This window comes from Trachemys scripta, chromosome 11 (assembly GCF_013100865.1).
Source record: "Trachemys scripta elegans isolate TJP31775 chromosome 11, CAS_Tse_1.0, whole genome shotgun sequence".
Classification (NCBI taxonomy): domain Eukaryota; kingdom Metazoa; phylum Chordata; order Testudines; family Emydidae; genus Trachemys; species Trachemys scripta.
In genome coordinates this window covers 60717126-60741901 of record NC_048308.1, presented here as the reverse complement: position 1 = coordinate 60741901, position 24776 = coordinate 60717126, and the positions used below count along the sequence as shown (strand labels likewise).

The following is a 24776-nucleotide window of genomic DNA, read 5'->3' as shown; positions in this document are numbered from 1 at the left end:
TGAGTGGATAGCCTGCTATGCAGCACCCGTATTTCAGCATGGGACAGATGGAATGACAAGAATTAGCTTGGCAATAAGAATTGAGGGGAGTTGGGAGAATCCAAGTTTTGTGTGGCAGCAAATACACAGAGACCCAAAGCTGAGGCAACAAGTAGTCTGTGGGCTGGTGCAGTTGTGGGATGGGAATAATTCCACATGTTTTAAAAAGCCAGTCATCTGAGGGATAGAACTGCTTTCGTGGCTTTTCAGGCTTTGCTGCTGTCTCTTCTTTCATAACCAAACCATGAAATAACAAGCTGCTTAAATCAGAAGTGGCAGTCTCCCTGGTGGGCCAGTCTATTAGCCCCCAGTGCCTTGTAAGCTGCTTAATCAGTTCCTAACATTGGCAGTAGAGATTTAGAAGCAATCAGCAGCTTAGCAAAGGCCCTGTGGGAGTGGGGATGGGCAGGAGTCACAATGCATCCATTTATTTAGCAGCTCCTTCCAACATACTTCTTTGTGTTTATTTGTATTTGCAATCCTCCTACCCCCCCCGGCTCCCCAAATTTATCATAGTTAGAGGCAGTGTAATTCAATTACTGTTTCTGCTGGGATGGGTTAAATTGGATTTAGCTTTTAATCTAGCTGTATCCTTGTTATCGGCCTGGAGAGTCTTTTCCTCATTTCAGAATCTCTACGTTTGAAATCAGGTTGCCCATTTCTGTCAGAGTGAAACCATGATGGGGAGGAGAGAGAGAGAATGGAGCTAATAGAGGAGCATTAGTGCCCTTAAAGACACTGACTAGCCCCCATATCGTACTTTGCCATTGTTGCTCTCACCTGCCTACTGGTTGTTGGCTGCCAGTGTGTGGTTTTTTTTAAATTCCCGAATATTTCCCCTATTTTTGATTCCTCCCCTGCTCATTTCCTTATATCCTGAGGTTGCTTTAACACTCTGCCCTGCTGTCATGTAGAATGTATGTGTTGGGGGAATTAACCAAAAGGTTTATTAAAGATTAATAGAAAGATAAGGCCTGGTGAGTGAATTAGAAAAGCAGGGAGTGGTAATCTGCAGAAATGGTGCCCTCTCCCCCAGTGACTCCAAGTCTGATGTATTTGTCCTGCAAAGGGCTCTTTAAAATGCCCAGAAAACAAGAAACCTCTCTCCGCTGGGCAGCTGTGTTTTTATAAATGTGCTATCTGGGGGGGCTGTTGTTTGCATGCTGAATTTGAGGGTGCAAGAGGAGAGCTGAATGAAAATTCATTTTTGCCTGAGATGAAGATGGCGATGCACAATATTATTTAGAGGGAAATCTAATTTAAGACTCACGCCTGGTGCAGTGGGGGGGTCCCGGTGTCTGACTAGTGCTCCTAGGTGCTACCACAGTACAAATAACAAACAGGAATCTAGATAGTAAGATTCCAGGATTGCTGCTCTGTCTGTGTGTCTCCGTGTGAAGCCATGAGAGCAGCTGCAACATGGCTGAGAGCTCTTTTTGTTCAGAATATCTATCACGGGGTTCAATCACCTCTGGGATGTGTGGTCTGTACCGTCCATTTTTAAGTTCTCTGCCATTTTGACTTAACCAATGTACCCCCATGCTGTGTACAGCTGCAGTAAGGCGTGTCTCTCTGCCCCGCCAAGAGTCCTGGAGCAGTGTGATATCAAAGGTGACTCAACATATCCCCACCCTTACTGTACAGTTAATTTGTATGGAACGGTTTCATTGGTTGTATGAGGGAGACTGCACAGAGAGTGTGAATTACTTGGCCCAACTGCCACTCTGTGTGTCCATCTGCCACCCACACAAATCAACACAGATCTTCCAGCACAACCGCCTCACACACACAAATCTACACAACCGCCACATGATAACCCTGAACACACACAGTTCCTCCCCACATCACACGCGCCTCATTCACTACCTGCAAAGATCAACACCAATGTCCCAGCACAACCCCCTCAACACAGATCAACGCAGCCAGCATGCACAGTAACCCCAAACACCACTCTGACGCCCAGAATGTCTGTTGAGTCAGTGTGAAATGGTGGAAGCAGCAGCTTGAGAGCTCTTTTTGTTTAAACTATCACCAGGTTTCATCATCCTCTCTGTTACTGACCAGCTTTTAAGTTCTCAGCCATTTTGGGCTTTTTTGACACATGTGGCTTTACAAATTACACCCGGGTGACAGCCTAGGCTTCTGCTACTAGTAATTAGCTAATGGTCTGGGGGCTTTTACTGCTGTGATCGATAAGGATGGGGTGCTGGGCTAGTGGGGGAGGGCTTAGCCCAGGAAGGAAAACAGCCAAGTAATAAGTCATTAGTTCTGGAAAGCTGCCAAGCTCCTAATGGGATAGTGCTATGCTAGCACTTTGCTGATTCACAGACCCAGCTAATGCAGATGTGAGCAACCTGGCCGGCCTGCCCTTTAACCAAAGAGAAAACAGGTGATGTTCTTTATTCACAGAAGAATTTTTATTTTTTTTTAAATCAAGTTCTCACAGCAAAACAGTGCCCCAGTTGACTACACCCAAGCTTACAGCTAGCTTAGCCCAGCTCCAGGGGCTTGGGCAGCATGTATTCTTAGCCTCTCCCCAAGCCTGATCTCTTCTTCATTGTTCGCACAGGCATTCACAGGCAAGATAACTAATTAAGAGCATTCAGATTTAACAAGCAGAAAAACAAAGTGTGACAGCTCACCTATTCTGCCCCATTGGCTATGATTGTGTTCCGCTCCAGCCATCACTCTTCATAAGCCCCTGAGAGTAATCTGGTGTGAGTCAGGAATGAGGCCTCTATTAAAACATCACTAAATCTCTGTTAGCTACTTTATCCAGGGCTAGTCCAACCAATTAAAGACTTAGACAAGGGGACGTTCCGGTAGTAAGTGGCAAATATTGACCTAAAATGTTATGATGATGATTTTTAGCAGATGTAGTTCTTGTGACAGTTGATGCAGTTCTCACTACTTGGACATTTTGCTGGGTTCTAAATTAACTGCAACCATTCAGGAAAAAGACCAAAGGTGTCTTTACAAACAGCTCAGTGAAAACATCTGCTCAATACTCTGGGGTGGCCCAGAAAGCAAACAAGATATCCGGTTAAATTAAAGAAAGCTGTATACAGTAAACAAACCACTACCTGACTAGTATTCAGAAGAAGTTTCCCCTATGGGTAGAATATCCTTTACGGGGATTTCTTTCACCTTCCTCTGAAACATTTAGTACCAGCCGCTGTCCAAGACAGGATCCTGGACTAGGTGGACAGTTGTTCGGATCTTGTACAGCAATTCCTATGCTTTTGTTGAAATGTTTTATAAATGTAATATTGTCTAATAACTAAAAATGTGAAAAAAATGCTTCACCGAAGCCTGCATCTCACCTGAACTACGCTCCAGTGTCTGTGATGACAGAGCTAGAAGCACTTTTGAGGAGCAATACAAATGCTTTCAGGGCCAGGTCACTTTTCTAACCATCTCAAATCTTTTGCCAAAAAGGCCAGCTTTTCTATCCTGTCCATCTCTCTTCCTCATTGCAGTTCGGTTTCCAGGATCACAGAGAGCGGGGAACTGTAATCATTTTTTCCTCGCGGTTCGTGATCATTCAGAATGTCTGACCATTCTGTCCTAGTACAGTTATTGAGAAATGGCGTGTGGTTGAGTTATAATGCAGCGCTTAGTGACTTTAAAACCCAGGTGTGGCAATCTCCTTTTCCACCCAAGATACAACAAACTCTAAAACACACTTTTTCCCCATAAAATTTGCAATCCATATACCACAGACTTTTTCTGGCCCAGCTCTATTGGTCAGGGGGGTGAGGAGGTGTAATCCCGGATGACAGCAGTGCTGGCAATAGCCCTTGGTAGAGGTGAGCTTTCGTTGGTATAGCGTATGGCTATGTGTTTATGGCATTGCTTATGGCTTCTTCTGAGGCCCGCACAGTAGGACTAGTGGTAACTTTACAAGTGGCAGGATACAAAAAACAGGGCTTCAAAAACAAACACACAGAAAAACAAAGCACGAACTCTCCTAACTTTCATAAAATAGTTTTTCTTTACATGTGTGTGGCTTCCACAGAGTAAGCGGTGCTGGGGGTGCTGTCAAAATCCCCTCTGGCGTTGCCATTCGTGAGTGATGCAGCTGTCCCATAAACCCTTTAAACGCACCACATTATCATGTACTGTACCTGTTTATACAGCATGCATGTGTATATACTGCACACATAAACAGGCACATACATAGAGGAGTGCATGATCATAAAAATTAAATGCTCTGCCATCAGATCACCCTCCGAAACAGTCACCCTGCCTCTCACTAGTGATTAAGCCTCTCAGATATTTTCCTGTGCCTAGGGCTCCTTTCCTTGCCACAGTCACTCCACTTCAGTGTGGTTGGAAACTTTATACCGCAAAGATTGCCAGCTCTGAGACTTCCTTCAGCTGGGCAAGCACGAAACGCCGAGCAGAAGGCTCTCCCGAGCAGCTGATATTTTTGGCGAGTATTAATTTCCCAAATTGCTGGCAGCTCGTGTTACATTTAGTGGTAATGACAAGATTGGCCAGCTTTCTCCTTTTACCTCAATACTTGGGAACAAGGGAGTTGCTGTAATTCAGAGTGGCAACAGGACTGGTACACTGGGTCAGCAGCAAAAGGCATCTTACGGTTAGAGAGAGAATTTTGGATAGTGAAGGAGGCTAAAGTCATTGTGGTAGAGGGTGGCCTGGAAAATGAGCAGATCTAAGTTTAATTAGATATGTCAAGATATAGATAGATAGATAGATCTATAACAAAAGGGCTTTTTTGTTCTGCTTGAAACCCAAATTTGCAACAGGGCTTCGAAACGTCATTCAGCGCATTAAAAATTCGATGTGCAGTCGGACTCCCAAGCCATCGTGTGGGGAGAATGCAGTGGGACCTGCCTGCTGTAATGAACCTTTCTTTAAAACGAACAAAAAACAGTGTGACTGTATTTGCTTGTGCAAAGTGCTTTTGTTATCTTGTGTTTTTTGTCCTAATTTGCCACACAGAACCAAGGGCCCAGTATGGCAAACTCGGAGTAACAGCTTGAAGGATTGGGCTCTGACTGCGTTCCCATCCCTCAGATAACACATTGCCTGTCCAACCAAGCCATTGACTCAGGACCCTTTCTCAAAACTAAAATGCAAGTATCATTTCAGGGTTGTCCCCTTCAGTGAGATAATGAAACACAGTCGTGGCAATTATATGTGCAAATTAAGTGCACAGCTGAGCATCTAATTGCATCCTAGCTTTATAAAAAAAATCAGGTGCATCCTATGTATATATTTGTGTGTGTGTGTGTGTGTGTGTGTGCGCGCACACATTTTCAAGTTAAGGAAATTGTTCTCTGTTCTCTAACATGCAAATTCCCAGTACACTTTATGTCTTGTTTGATTAACGCAGCCTTTGACCTTAGTTTCAATACCTGCTTCTTAAAACCATCTATTACTCATGCCCACTACAAGATTAGGAGAACACCTGGGTATGACAGAAATTACATGTAGTGCTGCCATCTTGGAGCCCTGCACTAGGGTTGCCAGGTGTCTGGTTTTCGATGGGAACATCCAGTTGAAAAGGGATCCTGGTGGCTCCGGTTGATGTTCCCTACTTGGCTCTGCACGGCTCCCAGAAGCAGCAACATGTCCCTCTAGCTCTGAGGTGCAGGGGCTGCTAGAGGGGCTCCATGTGCTGCCCCTGCCCCATGTGCCGGCTCTGCAGTTCCAATTGGCTGGGAACCACAGCCAATGGGAGCTGCTGGGGCGGTGCCTGTGGGCAGAGACAGTGCGCACTGCGCAGAGCCACCTGGCCACCCCTACACCTAGGAACCAAGGGATATGTTGCCGCTTCTGAGGTAAGCGCCGCCCGGAGCCCGCACCCTGCACCCCAACCCCCTACCCCAGCCTGAGCCCCATCCTGCACCCAAACTCCCTCCCAAAGCCTTCATCCTGCACCCCCTCTCACACCCCTGCCCCAGGCCTGAGCCCTCTCCCACACCCAAACTTCGTCCCGGAGCCTGCACCTCCCCCCCGTACCTCAACCCCCTGTCCTAGCTCAGAACCCCCTCCTGCACCCTGAACCCCTCATTCCTGGCCCCATCCCAGAAACCGCACCCCCAGCCCAGAGCCAGTACCCCCTCCAACACCCTGCCTTACCCCAGAGCCCCTTCCCACACTCTGAACCCCTCGGCTCCAACCCCAGCCCAGAGCCTCCTTTTGCACCCCAAAGTGCTCATCCCCGGCCCCACCCCAGAGCCCGCACCCTGACTCCCTGCTCCAGTCTGGAGCCCTCTCCTACACCCTGAACCCATTATTTCTGGCCCCACCCCAGAACCTGCACCACCAGCTGGAGCCCTCACCCCCTCCTACACCCCAATCCCCTGCCCCAGCCCAGTGAAAATGAGTAAGTGAGTGTGGGTGGGAGAGATCGAGTGATGGGGAGTAAGCAGGGGCGGGGCCTTGGCGAAGGGGCGGGGCAGGGGGCGGGGCAAGGGTGTCCGGTTTTGTGCGATTAGAAAGTTGGCGACCCTACTTAAAACCTTGGGGGAAAGAAGAAAGAGGCCAGGGGAATGAAACGCCACAAATGTGAAGGTAGAAGCTTTGGCCCAGGAGTCACGTTGTGGAGCTCGGTGTGGATCTGGCACCAGCAGTTTCAAGCCCTGCTGTTTACTCTAAGGCATTTTGGCTCCTTCTCCCTTGTGTCCGCTTGAGCTTTTTCACCGCATTGCTTGGACGTGCTTCATGAGAGGGCCTTCCTTTTTCCCCACTCGTCCCAAAAAATATATGCTTGTGTGTTACAGAGAAGCAGAGGATCTTCATTATCTGTTGACGTTCTGGGGGTTTTTCCTGTTCTCTTTCCCCCATCTCAAAAGGTATAGACTGATCTCCTTAGGTGGAATTTCATGTTAACCCCGTGGCCTGTTTGTAGGAGGAGACTGTGTCTCATTTCACTGGAGGGCCATGCCGTGCTGTATGTTCAGAACGGGTTTTCAAGTGCAGCGGTGAGAGTTTTATCGCATATACGGAAGCAAGTGCATCTTGCCTGTCGCAAGGCATCTCAAAGCAAGTTAGCGACGGATGTTTAATTGAACTGACTCTGTTTTCTCTTTAATTCTTGCGGCGTGTATTGCTAAATTTCCTTGGGGGTGTTCTCAGCGATGGGTTTGTTATTAGTTAATGCAGCACAGCAGTGCAAAACAGACTAAACTTGGGGAATTGTGAGGGGAGAGGAGCAATCACTATTAGGATTCCTGGCAACCGGTCCCCATCCTGCACACAGCACTTGTAGGACATGGATGGTTGTTCCCAGTTACCGTTGATGCTCTGTAGATGCCTACGGCAGTTGCTGTGTTATCAAGCTATATCTTACGAATTTGCTTCCTGTGTAATGGGAACATTTCATTTCTCCAAGTCTGCTGGAGGCAGCTGCTATCTTGTGTTCAGTTCAAATACAGCCTGTTACAGAGGAGAAACACGTCTCTCAAACACATGCAGAGGGAACACCTCCTTGGTTTTACTTATTCGTATTCTAGTAGCGCCTAGTGCCACCCAACTTCATGGCCCCTTGCGTGAGGCACTGTACAACGTATATATGAAAAGACAAACCATGCCCTAACTAGCTTACAATTTAAATATGCGAGATGGGTGAAGGGTGGGGCGAGTGACACAGCATAAAACAGATGTTTGGGAATTAATGACTAGAAAGAGTACAGGACTTGACGAGGATGACACAAGGAGTCAGTGGCAGAGCTGGGAATTGAACCTGCCTCTCCTGAATCCCAGCCCAGTGCCTTAGCCACAAGATCCTCCTTCCTCCCTTTGCCCCTTTCATCTAGACTAAAGATGAATTGTGTATTGAAATTGTAACAAGAACATTGGAAGAGTCAGGATCTGGCAAACTGAAAAAACGTCCAGGAAATCCCTCATTGGCAACCTAGAACAATCCTCACCTCCTTTCACCTCACACTCTCACACTTCTTATCTGCTCCCTCACTAGAAATGGTCAGTAACTTCCTGGCATGTATTTTCCCCTCCCTTGTATATTTGGCTATAACTTGTGTTATCGTTAGCTAACTATATTACGACACACTGGTTCCGGAGTCCACAGCTTGAAGACCTTTGAGTGAAATCCTGGCTCCACTTGAAGCCCCATGGGAGGTTTGCCACTAACTTCAATCACAGTTTTACCCTTTGTGTTTCAATACCCCCATTCCCACTCCTAAGAACTGCATAAAGAACCACTGTTTATAGTTAAGGCCGTCAGTCCACCCTTCCCTCGCCCAGGTCTTCTGACGTTTTTCAAAGAATACAGTGCAGATCAGCTGCAACAGATGAAGCACAAAGAGAAGAGGCTGAAAATGCTTTCTGAAACACATTGCAACATCAGGGTTTTTCTTTTAAATCTTGTGTCTTGGCTGCCATGGAGGTGAAGAAAGAATGCTGGGGTATGTACTTCTCCACAGTGTCCTCACCGGCAGAATTTTTGTAGTAATGGAGTAATGGACAGATAAGAGCTAGTAGGCTAAGGCTCAATTTGGATTAGATGGTGTTGATTCTGGGGGAGTGAGGGAAACCTCCAGAGGAGTAATCAGAAATTGATTTAGAGGATGGTTGGAGTATAGAAGTCCTGTTAGATCACTGGATGCTCCATGAGTTTCCTCCTTAAGGCTTACTTCTTTCATGAGACAGATCCCAATCCAGAGTATTTAAAGGGCTTTTCCACCATTACATTGTATAACTAAGGATGATGGTTGAGGTTAAAATGTTGGACACCACTTCTGGTTTCCCAGTGCTTCTTGTCCTTTTTGTGTTTGCCTCGTACACTGAATAAGTCCCTCAGAGCAAGACCTGTCTCTGTGCGTTGAACAACACCGAGTGTATTCTTGGCCTTGATAAATAATAATAAACTTTATTTCAAAAGGATGAAGGGCTAGGACAATGCTGCCAAGGTTTGAATCTATAATTCTAGATGTTCTAAGGCAGTGTTTCTCAAATTGGGGTCCACGGACCCCTGGGGGTCCCTGAGGGTACTTGAGGGGGCCCCGCAGGCCCCACTGATCAACTCCTCCCCCTCCTTCTATCACCCGGAGGCTACTGAAGCCAGTCGGGGAGATTTAAAGTGCTAAAACTCCAGCGGCGCAGCGGGGCTGAGGCAGGCTCCGTGTCTGCCCTGGCTCCTCACCGCTCTCAGCGGCTGGCACGTCACTGTGGCCTCTGTGGGGAGAGCAGGGGGTCTCCAATTCCACAGCTTCCATTGGCCAGGAACTGTGACTAACGGGAGCTGCAGGGGCGGTGCCTGCGGGCAGGGGCAGCGCGCAGAGACCCCATAGTCCCCCCCTCCCAGAGCCCGCACCCCTTCCCACACCCAAACTCCCTCCCAGAGCCCGACCCCTCACCCCCCCCGCACCCAAACTCCTTCCCAGAGCCCGCACCCCTCACCCCCTCCCGCACCCAAACTCCCTCCCAGAGCCTGCATCCCCTCCTGAACCCCAACCTCCTGCCCCAGCCTGGTGAAAGTGAGTGAGAGTCAGGGGGGATCGAGGGAAGGGGGATAGAGTGAGCAGGGGCAGGAATAGGTGGGGGAGGGGTAAGGCCTTGGGGGAAGGCGTGGAATGAGGGCAGGGCCTGGGGCTGAGTGGAGGGACTTGGGGGTCCACGAAAAATTTTAAAGAAAAATGGGGGTTCTCGGGTTGCTAAAGTTTCAGAACCACAGTTCTAGGGATTACATACCACTTACCCAGTCCCCTCTGTGCCTCACTTGTGTCTACATGTAAATCCGATGGCGGGAGAAGTGGAACAGATTGTCCAATGCTCCAGACGAGGTTTCTTAGGCAAACCAGTGTTTTTAAAGTGAGTGCCTTCTAATAAATGTTATCTTCAGGGAAATACGCCAGCCCCTACATAAGTAGTTAATGTTACTGCCTCAGTGTTGGCTTATAAAACAACTTTATCACGTCTGTGACGATAATGATTAACAAGCTGATTTACAAGGGTGGGGTCACAGAGGCATTTGGCAAATTTACTGTCTTGCAGTGGCAGTTATATGGTATCTGAGTTTTACAGGGTTCTCACCTCTTTAACTGAAATACTTAACCCTGGACTGCTCAGCAGCTTTGCAGTCACATTTCTGAGAGAGTGTCCAACTTGGCCTCACTTGTATGTTTTTAGTGGCTCAGGAAGCTAAACATCTAGTCATACAAGTTCAGAACATTTGGGATATTCCTGGTTTTCTTGCCAATGTTTATTTTCTGATCATTCTTCCACCATGGAATGGTGACAATGGCCCAGATTTTTAAAGGTACTTAGGTGCCACTGTGCTCACTGTTGCCATGCCTAACTGATTGAGGGACCTAAACAGCAAGTGCCTAAATCCCTTTAAAATGATATTTAGGCTCCTAAATCAGTGAGGCGTTGCAACGCCACGCACAGGAACACCTAAATACCTTGTAAAAATCTGGGCCAATATGTTTCAAGAGATGACATTACGTGGTGTATCATGGCTATTGTCATTGTGTCACACCTCAGCAGGCACGTATTGCGTACATCTAGCATACAGAGAATTCTGCCCTTAGTTCAGGTTGTAAGAAGGTTTCCACCGAAGTGCTGCTTTTGTCCTCTCATCCTCATTTTCAAATGTCTTAAGTTCTTTTTTAAAAAATCCTCTTTTTTTTAAGTTTTCTATTTTAATTTTTATCCTATCGTAACTCAGAAATAATGGCCCACCAAGTTCAAACTAGTTTAATTCAAGAGCCCTTGATGCAATCGAATACAGTGTGACTTTTTCAGACGTTCAGGTGCTTATTTTTGGAGTTACTCATCTTGGAAATAGAGATAAATGAATTCTCTGATGGTCTCCTGCAAACTTTATACAATTTACCAAAAGTCTTGACAATCTTTATGCAGGTCACCAAAGATATTGATGTCCTCTGTCCTATGCAAACATCTGATGCACTTCACAAAGTTAGCCAAAGGTACACAAGGGATTGCTGTACAGGTGATAAACCCCACAAGTACAAATTATGCCTGGACTTCAGTGTGGTTACAACTCCTGTTCCTGAAATATTCTTTCTTAGCTGGCAGTGTTAGCAAACTTCCTCCCACCTTCCCCCTCCCGCCCACACACACACCGGGAAAATGTATGAATGCTCTAAGTTTTTTCAGACCTCTGACAGTTTTTAGAAAGGTAACCAAAGTGGCCTTGATGCAAGGATCAGGCATTTCTGTGATTCTGGACTTGAATGTGAGGATTTGTGGATGGAAGGGTATTGAGGCACAGACTGTTAAGCTTTGCAAGTTTTGTCAGCCCTCTTCATGGAGCTTGGTGGTTGCAATTTTCAGGGAGTTTGGCCAACCATTTCTTTTTGTCCACTTCCAGTTTCCAGAGGTTCACACTCCTAGTACATCTCTGTGGAATAAAACAGTCTGAGTTGGAGGGTAATTCAGTCTCCATCTTGTCCAATCGATCCTTGGGCTCTCTGATGAGGTTGCCAATGCAAGGATGCCAGCTACGTTGTCCGTTCTGACTGGAATGTCTGTTCATGAGGAACTGAACTGAGTCAACCAGCAGATCACCAAATAGTCAAATAACCACCATACTTTCAGTCACTGGCCACTTGGGCTAGGCTTGAACCAGTGATCCAGAGATGAAAAGCTCTGCTACCGTTCAGCTGAGCCATCCAGTCCCTGAGTTAATTTTTAATATTAGAAAAATTATTGCAACATTGTGTTCACGCTTTTGTAGTGGGGTTGGATTGTGCAACCTTCACTCACATGGGTAAGCACTTACTCACACAAGTATCCCTATTGACTTCAGTGGGACTAGGATGTGAGTAACTCTTCATCAGTGTCGGTAAGGGGCTCTTACGGCGTATTTCTCTGTTTAGAATAAGAATTTGAATTACAACAGACTAAAAGCCTATAGCTGAAAGATATTCAGTGAAACTGGGCAGGACAATATTTATTATCTATATTAGTCTAAAAGGACAAGATAAGGAAACGAAAACCGGACTAATTCCTGCTATAGAAGAGTTGGGCAGCCATCAAGGGCTGCAGTCTTACTGACAAGCAGTGAAGCTTTGAAGAAGTTCACGTTATCATTCATGTTCACATTAATCTAATGTCCAAAGGGATTTCAGATTGAACAATAGCCCTTGCTCCCTTTCATCTTCAGTATCCTCCCGGTTTTACAAAGCTTGGTCGCTCCTTACAAATTACATCCAGGCTACTACCTAACCGAATGAACAACGCAACAGAGAGAGAGAGAATACAGAGAAGAGAGAAGTGTTTGAGTTATATGTTTTCATAATTTCTTGACTTTGCTGGGGGTGGCTTGTGTGTTTTAAAAGTTGCCTAGGATAATTCCTTTGTCCTTTCTGGGCTGGGAAACATGCCGTTTGTTTGGTACAAGAAGCAGCATGAATTTTGTTGATTGGAGCTTGTCTACACAGAATGCTAGTGCGCAGCAATCAGGGTATGAATCTACCATTACTAGCTTGCCGTTCAAGTGACATCCAGTACTTCTGTCATTGTCGAGGAGGGTGCTGTAATGTACTGTAATAGCACCGATTTTTGAATAGTCATGAGAGGATGGCTCTGTGTTTCCAAAATCATTTTCGGATTGACTAACTGGGCCATTTTGGTGAGGGAAGTGCTGCGTGCCACCACCTGACATTTCATGACTGGGACCTCCCCTCACCATAAATAAATCCTGACACTCACAATGTAAAATGCAGTAAGGAAATCGTTTTAAAACGTACCTCCACCACATTTTTTAACACGCTCAGAGTTTGACTTAAAAGACAGACTTTCCCTTCACCTGCAATCTGTGATCCCCACTCCAGGTGAAGTAGAACTCAAACCCTAGCAATGGCTATCTTTTGGTTAAAATTATCTGGGCAATTTTAAAGCTTTTTCCATTATGTGTTGAGACTCTTATATTACATACAGCGCCTAGCCCACTGGGGCACCGATCTCAGTTGGGTGCCACCGTAAAACAAATAATAATTATTCTGAGGAGTGTGATGATTTCAAATCTCCAAGTTCTCCTGCTTCAGTGAGTGGAATGTGGCTTTAAGTTTTAATAATATAGCTTAGCAAGTTTTTCTGTCTCATCTAAAATCAAGAGGCTCCATTTTTTTTTCCAAACATAGAAACCAAAAATTAGCAGCCACGGCCACATTACTGTAATGGAATAAATGAGCCCATGGTAAGTATTTTATGAGATGTGAAGAGTCCTTTTTATTTCTGTTCTGGTCAGGTTCTTATACCACACCCGTCCCCGTGGTATCTGAGCGCCTTCCAATAAGGCAACATTTGCTATTTTAAAGATCTTGATTGATCAGTTAGATGGATTAATGATGGGTTTGGGAAGAAGTGTCCTCCCTCACGCTGCCTTTTTCTCCTAATTAGTGTGCTTTTCCTTGCAGTGGGTGTAAACGTTGCTGGTTGGCCAAGGGAGAGTGGAAGGGGAGAGCTGAAATAGGTGGATTGTGGGCGCCTTTTTCCAATCCCACAGACCATCATTGGCTGCGGCACTTGAACATGACACTGCAATTTCCCTCTGCAACACATGAGTAATAAACAGCGGCACTCGAGCTGTGGTCTTGAGAAACCAATGTGAGGCTCTTGCTTGCTCTCCTTTTTCTTTAATATGGTTGTAATTTTTGATCGCTCTGCAAGAAGGCTTTAAAGCGAATGGATGCCACCTCCTACCCTAGAGTGCCCGAGGAGGAAGAGCCCTTCCTCACCAGTGCACCTACCGAGAGGCCAGGCACAATCTGGAGTGCAGGGGGTTCTGTTCACATTGCTGACCATCTGGATGGCCCCTGAAGAGTTGCTTCTACGCCCGGGGAGGACCAAGGCCAGGGATCTGCCCCAGGTGCACTTGGATGGCTGCGCTGGGGGGAGCACTGGTTTTACCTGTTGTACTGATGTAGTGAGTGGTGCCCCTCCCCATGCGCCCTTGGGCAGGGTATCTCCTCCTCAGTGAGCTCTGGCTCCACTTAAGAACCGCAGTCAAACCCTTCTCAAGCACTATGGCAACTGGCCTACAAAGCCAGCGCTGGGCTGCTCCCCACCCAATGAAAACCAAACTTGTGGGCTTGTAAGTAATGAGCGTGGCCCCAACAGACTGTCACCTCACAAAACCAAGACCTGTTAGGTTGACATGCAGGCTGGGCCGCACAGAGGCCTAGTGAGTGAATGGTCGATCCTGGCTCCTGTCCTGGGCACCTCAGTAAAGTGTTCAGACTTCTAGCCCGGGATGAGTGCTGACGGAAGGTCTAAGGGGCACTCCTGTTTTCACCACAATCACACAGGCCAATGCATTAGGGCCCCTCAGGTTTGAAATCTAGGCATCTAGCTGCTTATTTAGGCTGTTGACTTCGGTGCGAGCTGCAAGCCTTCAGGCTCCTGATTCAGGGGGCTAACTTTCAACACCCAGCTTGAAACTGTTGGCCAGTCTCCTTAGTTCGTCTTGGAATGCACAAGCACTTCTCAGTGGTGGCTGGACTGTATTTCAGATGCTCCCCTACCTGCTCAGAAAATGGGCCATGGCCTTTCCACCTGCAGTCCCCAGGTTTTCTGTTGAGGGGCACTGAGAGGACGCACTGTCCACTAAGATGCAATGAAAGAAAACTTTAGCTACGTCATTTCTTAACACTAAAACTGTCTACTGAAATGTTGCTGCTTTGCAGCAGCAGGAGATGAACATGACTCAGACGTATAACCTAGGGACCAGGGTCTTCTGTCTTGGGGAAAACAGGCAGGTTCCCCTGGTGTGAAAGAGACTGGGAAGGACTCTGGCTCCTCTTTCTCTCTGCTTTTAACCCCTCGGGCTTGATCACCCCTCCTTTCTCTAGGGGACTGAGGGGAAACAAAGCCTGCTATATCCCTGTCTGACTAGGTTCATTTAACACACCTCCTCCTTTTCCCAACTATGTGTGTCCATAAGGCTCGGGATCTGATTTCAGCATATATTGGCAGGACTTTCATCCTGGGACTCGGTCTTCCTAGTGCTGAAATGTCTAAAAATCGACAACTCAGGCCTCAATCTCTCTCTAGAGAGTGCTTGGTTACAGGTCCCAGGCTTCCTTTCCCTCTGTCCATTACAGAGGCATTATGGTGAAACTGTTTTCTGGGACCCGTAATTAAAAATCCACAGATCGCGGGGCCAGATGGAGATCAATATTGCGTTCTCATGAGATACAAACATTAAAATGAACAAATTGCGAAGAAATGTCCTATCCACTGATCAGCAATGGTCTATGAAGTCTGTTATGAAGTGAAATGACCCTGAATTTGCAGACACTAAAAACAGTGATAACGTCAGTTTGATATTGCATTTTGTCCTCATCCTCAAATGCTGTAAAAGGGGCTATTATTCATATTACAGATTGGGGTGCACGTTGCTTTTGAAGACTGGATCTTCACTGCAGTAGCATGTGTACATACCAGAATTATCAATCAAGCCAATACACTGCTATGACAAAAAATATTTCATGGAAAATATACATCAACTTTCCTCACCGTTCTGGCCATCTAGGCTTGTCTCAGAGAGACAGTGCAAGTCTTTGTGGGCAGAACTGGTTTGCCATCCAGGTTAATTCCTTGCGCTGTGGTATGATTAGCTATGTATAAATACTTTTTTTGAAAATAGGTGACCTACATTGTACATCTGACTTTAATCCCCAGCTCTGCCATAGTCTTCCTGTGTGATGTCAGTCAAGTCACACACTGACTCTTTGCCTCGATACTCCATCTGTTCAATGGAAATACTTCCTTTCTCCGTCCCTTTGCCCGTCTTGTCTATTAAGACGGGAAGCTCTTTAGGGAAGTTACTGATTTTTACTGTATGTTTGCACAGCTCCTAGCACATTGGGGCCTTGAATTCAATAGAGGACACTGGGTTATATTGGAATACACATTAATCATAGTAATCTGCAATGCATTAGTAAAACCCAAATTTTGCACTTCTCTGGGTGTCCTGTCTAGTCTAAGTCTATCATGTGTAGATTGTAAGCTCTCTGGAGCAGAAAACTATATTTTGTGTCTTGTGCAGACCTGAGTCTGTTGTCAGTGCTTACTAAATACAAAAAAAAAATAGAATATAAAATTGAAGTCTTAAGTCACAAGGCCAGCTGTATAAGGATTACCAAAAGGGATATGGGTACTGAGTAAAACCTAGATGAACTGTCTGCATAAAGTGAAAGATGAAATGACTGTAGGATTGGCATTTTGAGCTGAACTTTTTTGTCCCACCACAAATGTAAATTAGGAAGGACAAAACGAGTCTAGTTATCGAGATATTGGATGGAATGTTGACCCAAAAACGGCCATACTGGGTCAGATCAGTGGTCCACCTAACCCAGTATCCTGTCTCTGAGTGTGACCAGTACCAGGTGCTTCAGAGGGAATGAACAGAACAGGGCAATTGATCACGTGATCCATCCCCTGTTGTCCAGTCCCAGCTTCTGTCAGCTGGAGGTTTAGGGACACCCAGAGCATGGGGTTGTGTTCCTGACCATCTTGGCTAATAGCCATTGATGGACCCATCCTCCAGGAACTTAGCTAATTCTTTTTAGATCCGATTTATTCTTTTGGCCTTCACAACATCCCATAGCAACAAGTTCCACCGGCTGATTGTGCATTGTGTGAAGGAGTACTTCCTTTTGTTTGTTCTAAACCTGCTGTGTATTAATTTCATCGGGTGACCCTTAGTTCTTGTGTTATGAGAAGGAGTAAATAACATTTCCTTATTCACTTTCTCCACACAAGTCATGATTTATAGACCTCTGTCATATCCCCCTTCAGTCGTGTCTTTCCTAAACTGAACAGTCCCACTCTTTTTAATCTCTCCTCTTAAGGAAGCTGTTCCATACCCCTAATCATTTTTGTTGCCCCTCTCTGCACCTTTTCCAATTCTAATGTATTTTTTGGGATGTGTGACCAGACCTGCACACAGTATTCAAAGTGTGCACATACCAGGGCTTTATGATTTTGTCTGGTTTATTATCTATCCCATTCCTGACCCTGTTACTTCACACTGCGTCGCCCTAGCTACATCCATCTAACTTCTAAGTGCTACACCTCTCGCAGAGCTGGAGTTATTAGGTCGGTGTAGTGGGCAACTTACATCAGTGGGAGCAACATTGTAGTGTAGACACTTACAGAGTTAGGGCAACATAAACTGCCTTACTTCAACCTAACGCTGTATTGTAGACCAGCATAACTATCCGAGTGGCATCTCTCAACCTCCAAAAGTGCATATAGAAGTTAGTACCGTGCTGTATGAAGCAACTGCTGTATCTTGCCTATAGGACCAAGTGCTTGCTACTTCCAGTTCTTTGTGCTGGATCAATCTTTAGATTCCTAACAGTATTGCAAAGGATCCCTCAGATTTCTTTTCCTATTCAAAAGGGTGCTGTTGGGTGAGTGCCCGTGTAGCGGTAAAGTAAGGGTTAATGTTAAAGCAAGGCATCGATTTACTAATGTGTAATTTGCAGCATGTGCTGTCAGAGGCTACAATATTATCCGCGCCTTCCTGTTTGAAAATGCCTACAAGTTATTGCCTTTGCTGAAGCTGTGTATGTTCATTCCATGCGTCAGTGTTGGAAGAGCCTTTCTTTTGGGGGCTTGCTGCCACTCCTGGAGAGTTAACGCTCTTCGAGGTGCAGAAATTGAAGCATTTCCACAGGCTTGGAGAGGGAGCAGGGCGTGAATGAATCACTGAGAAGTGTTCTTTAAATGACAAAGACGAAACTCCAGGCCCTGCTTTCTCCTCACACTTTATTTGCATTCAGACACAGACCTGATTTCTTTTTGTTTTAATATTTAAACAAGAGTCCTTCAAATATACATAATAGCTGCCTCCCCCATTTAGCCAGTCCTCTTAGTCTGTTGGTTCCAATTATGGTTTTCTGGCCAAGGTTTTTTGACTGGTGATTTGGGGCACCTCAGCAGCTCAGTGCCCAACTTAAGAGGCCTGACTTTCAGGCCGTGCTCAGCACCCACCCTGAAAATCAGGTCCCATCAAGGTGACTCGGGTTGGGACCCAAAGAATACCTGAGGCACCCCAAAATCACTAGCCATCTTTGAAACTCTGGCCAAGATGTTTAAGCAACACTGCTGCTGTTTCTCATGCTTCTTGGATGCTGCTAAACTCCTGTCCTCCACCCTCCGCTTGATTTGGACTTCTGACCCTCAGTTACTCTTGAGTTTGAAAGCAAAAGATCTTACTTTCTTTCTAACACTGCAGCATTAACTTGTTGCTCCTCAGGTTGGGATCTGCCTATAAGGTTAGTAGTGTCAGTGCCTTGAACCAAAACTTCATGTTCCGTTACATGCAGTGACCTTTCTGAATTGTTTATGTTCCAGTATAAGGAACCTTCCTATGCCAGGATGCAATAGGAACGTCATTTTCCCCTCGAACGTGAGCAGATGTCCTATCTGTAACGCTAGCAATAACATCGCCGCTTCCTGTTCTCACAGATGGTCTCAACAGTGTGGAGCTTTGGCAAGGAGGGGCAGGGCCGGCTCTAGGATTTTTGCCGCCCAAAGCAAAAACAATTTTGGCCGCCCCCCCCCCCACTTCTTTAATTACCCCACCCCCGGCCCCGCCTCAACTCCGCCCCTTCCCCAAATCCCCAGCCGTGCCTCCTCCCCCCAGGCTCTCAAGTCTGGGAGGGAGGGGGAGCAGCGGCGCGCGAAACGGCCGCTCGGGATCTCCCCCTCCCTCCCAGGTTTGAGAGCCTGGGAGGGAGGGGGAGACCCCGAGCCGCTGTGGCGCGTGAATCAGCTGTTTCACGCGCCGTGGCAGCAGCAGCAGAGGTGAGCTAGGGCGGCCGGGGCACATTTTTAGAAGCGGCATTCTGGCGCCGGCCATGCCGCCCCTAAAAATGTGCCGCCCCAAGCACCAGCTTGTTTTGCTGGTGCCTAGAGCCGGCCCTGAGGAGGGGACACTTCCACTCAGTGGCATCCATTACATTTCCTTTCCTATTCGTGTTCTCCCAGCGATGGCGATCGGAAGGGTGATGAGATAGAATGGGCCTTTAGAAGTAACACTGCTAGACGGAGATGAAGAATGCTACTGGGATTTGTATTCTCCAGCTTTGCTTTGAGCTTCACCTTGGCCACGTTGGCTTTGTATCAACCTGAAATTTCCAGTGAAATTCAAGTGGTATGAAATCGTGTGATTTAAAACCAATGAGCAAAATGTGTTGAAAATCCATGTGAGCCAAACCTGGCAAATTAGGCATGCAGTTAAATATGATCCTTCATCTATTTGGGAGCTGGGGACATCTTTAGCATACTCCTTTAAAGAACAGTTATGATGTTCCTATTAACTGTAGGTCAGTGTCAAATCCTACGACACGTTTCCAGCAGTAATCTAGCAGGCTGCCGTTCACACCATGGGAAGAGAGGGGAGGGAAAGTATCATATGAGGGCCCTGTGCTTTGCTCATTACTCCTTACACTAGCAGAATTTCTTAAAGTTCATGAAATTTTGTCTGAAGTAGTATTTTGCCTGAAGCGCCCTTATTGAGACGTTGTCATTGAATCAGAAATTTAGAGTGTTATGGCTTGGGGCTTAATCTACATTACACAGTTTTTTCACACCAAGAAGGGAGTGCAAAGCACTTTTGATTGCCTTACACTATTGTATAATAGTGGATTGATGTGGGTCTTTTTGATTGGAGAACTGGTCACTTAAGGAGAAACTGCCGTTTCCTTTGAGTAATTTATTTCAGAATTCATCTTGTTGTAGAAAAGAATCAATATAATGTTGGAATGGTTATAGATGTACCAAAAAATCACCTCTGTTACAATTAGAAACCTCCATTTGATCAATGGAAAAAAATAGATTTGGGTGCAGAGCTGTGGTTTGTGATGAAGAGAAAATTACGATTTTAAAACATCATTGGCATTTGGGCTAAAAAATGTGAATAAAAAGTAACAGTAAAGGAAAAGAATTGAAGATAATTTTCTGAGCTGTCACAGATCTTTCTGCAATTGTGTTTATATGAAAGAATGAAACTCTCTTCTTAGGCTTGTCTACACGGTGGGGTAATGTGCTCTGGGGGGGGGGGGGGCTGGTTTCTAAAGGCACTACATGTTGCACATTAATTGGTCTGTGTGACCGCTGCTGGTGTGCACTAGAAGTTTAATGTAGTACTGTTTCAAACAGCACTATGCTAAAGGGCTCTAGGACATGTTTAGTGTCCACCAGCAGAGTCTGTCCAGACCAGTTAGTGCATTTTAGAAATCACACCCCCTAGAGTGCATTCCCCCACTGTAGACAAACCCCTATCTTACCCCATCGTGCCTTGGTATTTGAACATATGTGGTACGTAAAATGATCCACTATTCAGTAATGTTGTTGCCATACATATGTTTAACAGGGGCGCAATCACATGAATTTTCCACTTTTCACCATTGTCAGTTCTGCGCAGATTTGACCATTAATATTACTTTGACCATACTTAGGATTTTCATGCAGCTATAACTGGGAGTTATATTCAGATTATTTCAACTGGCTGTGAGTAGTCACTTCCCTGTCTTAATGAAAGTGAGACAAACATGTCACTGTTTCAAGGAATTCTGCTCCCAGATGGGTTTGTTAATGTCGTCGTTTTCTTCTTCCAGGTTATTGAAGGAAAATTGGCTCCTTTCTTGGGGAAGGTAATCAAGTTTGCCACTTCTCATGTGTACAGCTGCAGCCTTTGTAGCCAAAAGGGCTTCATCTGCGAGATTTGTAACAATGGAGAGATCCTTTACCCCTTTGAGGATATTTCAACAAGCAGGTACCAGTATGCTTCCTTTCCTAGGTTTTACCTGCATGTCTTATCCTCTCAATTCCACGTCAAACGACATTCCATTTCAGCAGGAGTGGGCCTCACTAGGGCACAGTTAAGGATGTCTGCCCTGGACTTGTGTTCCAGAGAGGCCATCCCTGAGCCTGCAAGCAGATAGATGGAGAAGGGCCACTTTGTCATTTATCTGGTTCAAAAGAGCCTAAACCCCATTTCACACAGCTCTCAAACACCTGTAGAGCCCACTGCTGACGCTCAAAAGGACAGAGGCGCTCAGGGGCTGCTTTCCTGCAGGAATACTTGAAATCTCCCTGTGGCTATGCATAACTGTGTTTGCACAGGGCCCTACAAATACAAAGGTCAGCTGAGGATGACTTTGTAGGTCTTTCCTGCCTTTGATTTCACTGGACCTATGGTAGAACGTACCCATGCGTTATTAGATAATAATCACCTCTTCTGAGTTACGGCCGCTGCTTACTGTGAGGTAAGGATATAACTGATCCTCTATTGTCCGTGTGTGTATGCAGCATAGATTTATATTCACATGTACACACATGCGCACACACAGACAGAAATCGTCTCACCCACCCACCACTAAAATGTAGCCGCCTCTAGGTGAGAATACAACAGCTGTTTAACAATGCACAGCATGCTATATAACAGTCTGGGAACAGGAAGTGAGGAAGGATAGTGTATCCAGTTGAAATCACATGGAAAATCTATCAAGGCTCAAGACAGTAACCCAAACTGGAATTCGACCAGAACACTGGAGCAATGTTCCTACTTTTTCAAGAAGTTTCTTGGGTTTAGAACAATCACAAGAGGTAAAAACCTTGAATTTCTTCTCCATCAAGACAATGACACCTCCAGCAGTACAATCTGTCCTTTTCTAATACACCCTCATCTTAATTTATTCTCAGGTTGCGTTAGTAGAGTAGAAAAAAAGTCAGAGGAGCCTATGCTGGGGGTGATCAGGATCAGCTTGTTAAAAATTCCGCGTTGAGAATCGGATTCTCGTGAGTTGACAAAGATCTCTGTGTCGGGAGTGGCCCAGGCCAGCCTGTTGGGGGTTTCAGGCTGACATGTCTTTCAAAGAGTATTTGCACATTCTTTCTCTGAATTCACATTCCAAGAAATGTGGAGACAAAGCGCTGGACATAAATTAAACAAGGTGTGCAGTTTTGTTTTATAAATGGTGTGCAAGAAAAATGTATCTGGATGGAGAAGTTGGAAAGGGAAAGACTTAGATGAAATGGCGTAAGAAGACTATTAAGACTGTACTAGGCAATTAACAATATCCACGAAGCCTGATGAGAACAGAAAAATAAGTAGTGAAATAGTCGGGTAGTGAAGCTTAATTGAAGTGTGTGCACGTACATGATTTGTCTATTGAATTTTTGATTGGCCACCAAAGCCTTGGGGTTTGTAGTGTCCACAGCCTGTGAACTGAAGCCAGAGACTGCGTACCTCACCCTTGTAGAATTTAAAACCTTCCTGAAATATGGAGCATTTCTCAAAAGGCTAGTGAAAGCCGAGTGAAACCGCTCCTCTCTCTATTTATACACGCAGAGGTTAGCAGTTATTTGTGTTCAAGTGGCACAATGCAACAAATGCAAAATAATTATTGAAGTCATGCCAGCCACAGGAAGCTTTCTTCAGTAACAGGTTTCATTACGTCACAAACAATGAAGGGTCTCCAGTATTGCTCTCCCTTTTTAGCTGTTCATTCCTTTTGCTCCTCTCCCTCCTCTTGGTTTGCTAATCCTTGCTTTTATCCCTGTCCCCAGCCTCTCTGCTTCCCTTCCTCACTAGTTTTTTTCCTCTCCTTGCTGATACCCCATTCTGCCTTGGAGCAGAGCAGCAAAGAGAAATTAACCAGGTCGTTTCAATTTAATTTTCCTGCTCTATTCCACCTGCAAGCAGAGGCAAGTGACACTGACAAGTGAGCTTGTATATTTCACTTGGCACTCCACCAGCACATGGGGGGCAGAGGGGAGAACAGAAACTTTTATATGTGCTACTGTGTGACCCACATGACAAGGATTGCTGACCTAGCTACTCATCATGGTGATAGGCATAATATAAGGACATAATACACACAGATCGACAGAAGTAGTTACAATACACAGAATAAAGTACCTGTGAGAAGAGAGAACCAGAACAAGATTCAGAGAACTTGGATGCTCTTACTCATCTAAACCTGAAGACATGACTTGTGCTGTACTTTTTACTGGATTATAAAACAACAGATCTCCTAAATCAGCTATTGGTGCAAATTTAGGGCAGGTCTACACTACAGGGTTAAGTCGACCTAAGTTACACAACCCCAGCTATGTGAATAGCTGGAGGATGACGTGGACTGCACTCTCAGCAAGTTTGCAGATTACACTAAACTGGGAGGAGTGGTAGATACGCTGGAGGGTAGGGATAGGATACAGAGGGACCTAGACAAATTAGAGGATTGGGCCAAAAGAAACCTGATGAGGTTCAACAAGGACAAGCGCAGAGTCCTGTACTTAGGACAGAAGAATCCCATTCACTGTTACAGACTAGGGACCGAATGGCTAGGAAGCCGTTCTGCAGAAAAGGACTTAGGGGTTACAGTGGACGAGAAGCTGGATATGAGTCAACAGTGTGCCCTTGTTGCCAAGAAGGCCAACGGCATTTTGGGCTGTATAAGTAGGGGCATTGCCAGCAGATCGAGGGACGTGATCATTCCCCTCTATTCGACATTGGTGAGGCCTCATCTGGAGTACTGTGTCCAGTTTTGGACCCCACACTACAAGAAGGATGTGGAAAAATTGGAAAGAGTGCAGTGGAGAGCAACAAAAATGATTAGGGGTCTGGAGCACATGACTTATGAGGAGAGGCTGAGGGAACTGGGATTGTTTAGTCTGCAGAAGAGAATGAGGGGGGATTTGATAGCTGCTTTCAATTACCTGAAAGGGGGTTCCAAAGAGGATGGAGCTAGACTGTTCTCAGTGGTACCTGATGACAGAACAAGAAGTAATGGTCTCAAGTTGCAGTGGGGGAGGTTTAGGTTGGATATTAAGAAAAACTTTTTCACTAGGAGGGTGGTGAAGCACTGGAATGGGTTACCTAGGGAGGTGGTGGAATCTCTTTCCTTAGAGGTTTTAAGGTCAGGCTTGACAAAGCCCTGGCTGGGATGATTTAGTTGGGAATTGGTCCTACTTTGAGCAGGGGGTTGGACTAGATGACCTCCTGAGGTCCCTTCCAACTCTGCTATTCTGTGATTCTATGATAGCTGGAGTCGAAATAGCTTAGGTCGACTTACTGCGATGGTTACACTGCGCTGGGTCGAAGGGAGAAACTCTCCTGTTGACTTACCTTATGCTTCTTGTTCCGGTGGAGTACCAGAGTCGACAGGAGAGCGATCAGCGATCCATTTAGCGGGTCTTCACTAGACCCTCTAAATTGACTCCCGGTGGATCGATCGCTGCAGCATCAATCCACCGGTAAGTGAAGACAAGCCCTTAGATTTGTAACTTAGATGTTCTGTTACGAGGGTCGCAAGGCTGTAATTAGGTTTCAGTTGCTGTTTTCACTTTCAGTCGCTCTTTTCTGGGAGTCACTCATATTCTTGCGCCCAAGTGTTGCAACTCATGGTACCTATGATCATCTGGACTCTGGTGCCTGTGCTATAGATGTGAAGGTAAGAAGAGAATGGCAGCTTTAACTCAGAAGCCTAATTTTCTTTGGTGTTGCGTGTTGGTTTTTGAACATGCAACTGGTTTTGCTAACAAATTGAACTGGATTCTTCGTGTTTAGAAAGAGGCACGTGGCAGCTTTTGTGGCCATCATCGGGGGCATGTGGAAGAAAAGGAGGTGTTTGGGGCTGGCTGAAAATGTGGTCACAAGTGTCCCAAAGGACCAAATTCTGCTCTCAGCTGTCCCAGTGCATAGCCATTGAAATCAATGGGATTGCACTGGAGTGACCCAGAACAGAATTAGTCCT

General features: G+C 45.8%; 1 protein-coding gene across 6 annotated transcripts in view; it reads left to right on the top strand.

The window, feature by feature from the left end:
* The window catches only part of PLEKHM3 (pleckstrin homology domain containing M3), a 117716-nt gene that overhangs the window by 75725 nt on the left and 17215 nt on the right, over positions 1-24776 (top strand). For 4 of the 6 annotated variants that reach the window (XM_034785810.1, XM_034785805.1, XM_034785807.1 and 1 more), the window contains one exon: positions 20634-20791. In XM_034785810.1, the coding sequence (XP_034641701.1) occupies positions 20634-20791 (158 nt within the window). Of the gene's footprint in view, positions 1-5007; positions 5129-13418; positions 13550-20633; positions 20792-24776 lie in introns of those variants that run through there. The other 2 variants (XM_034785809.1, XM_034785808.1) reach the window with 2 other exon arrangements.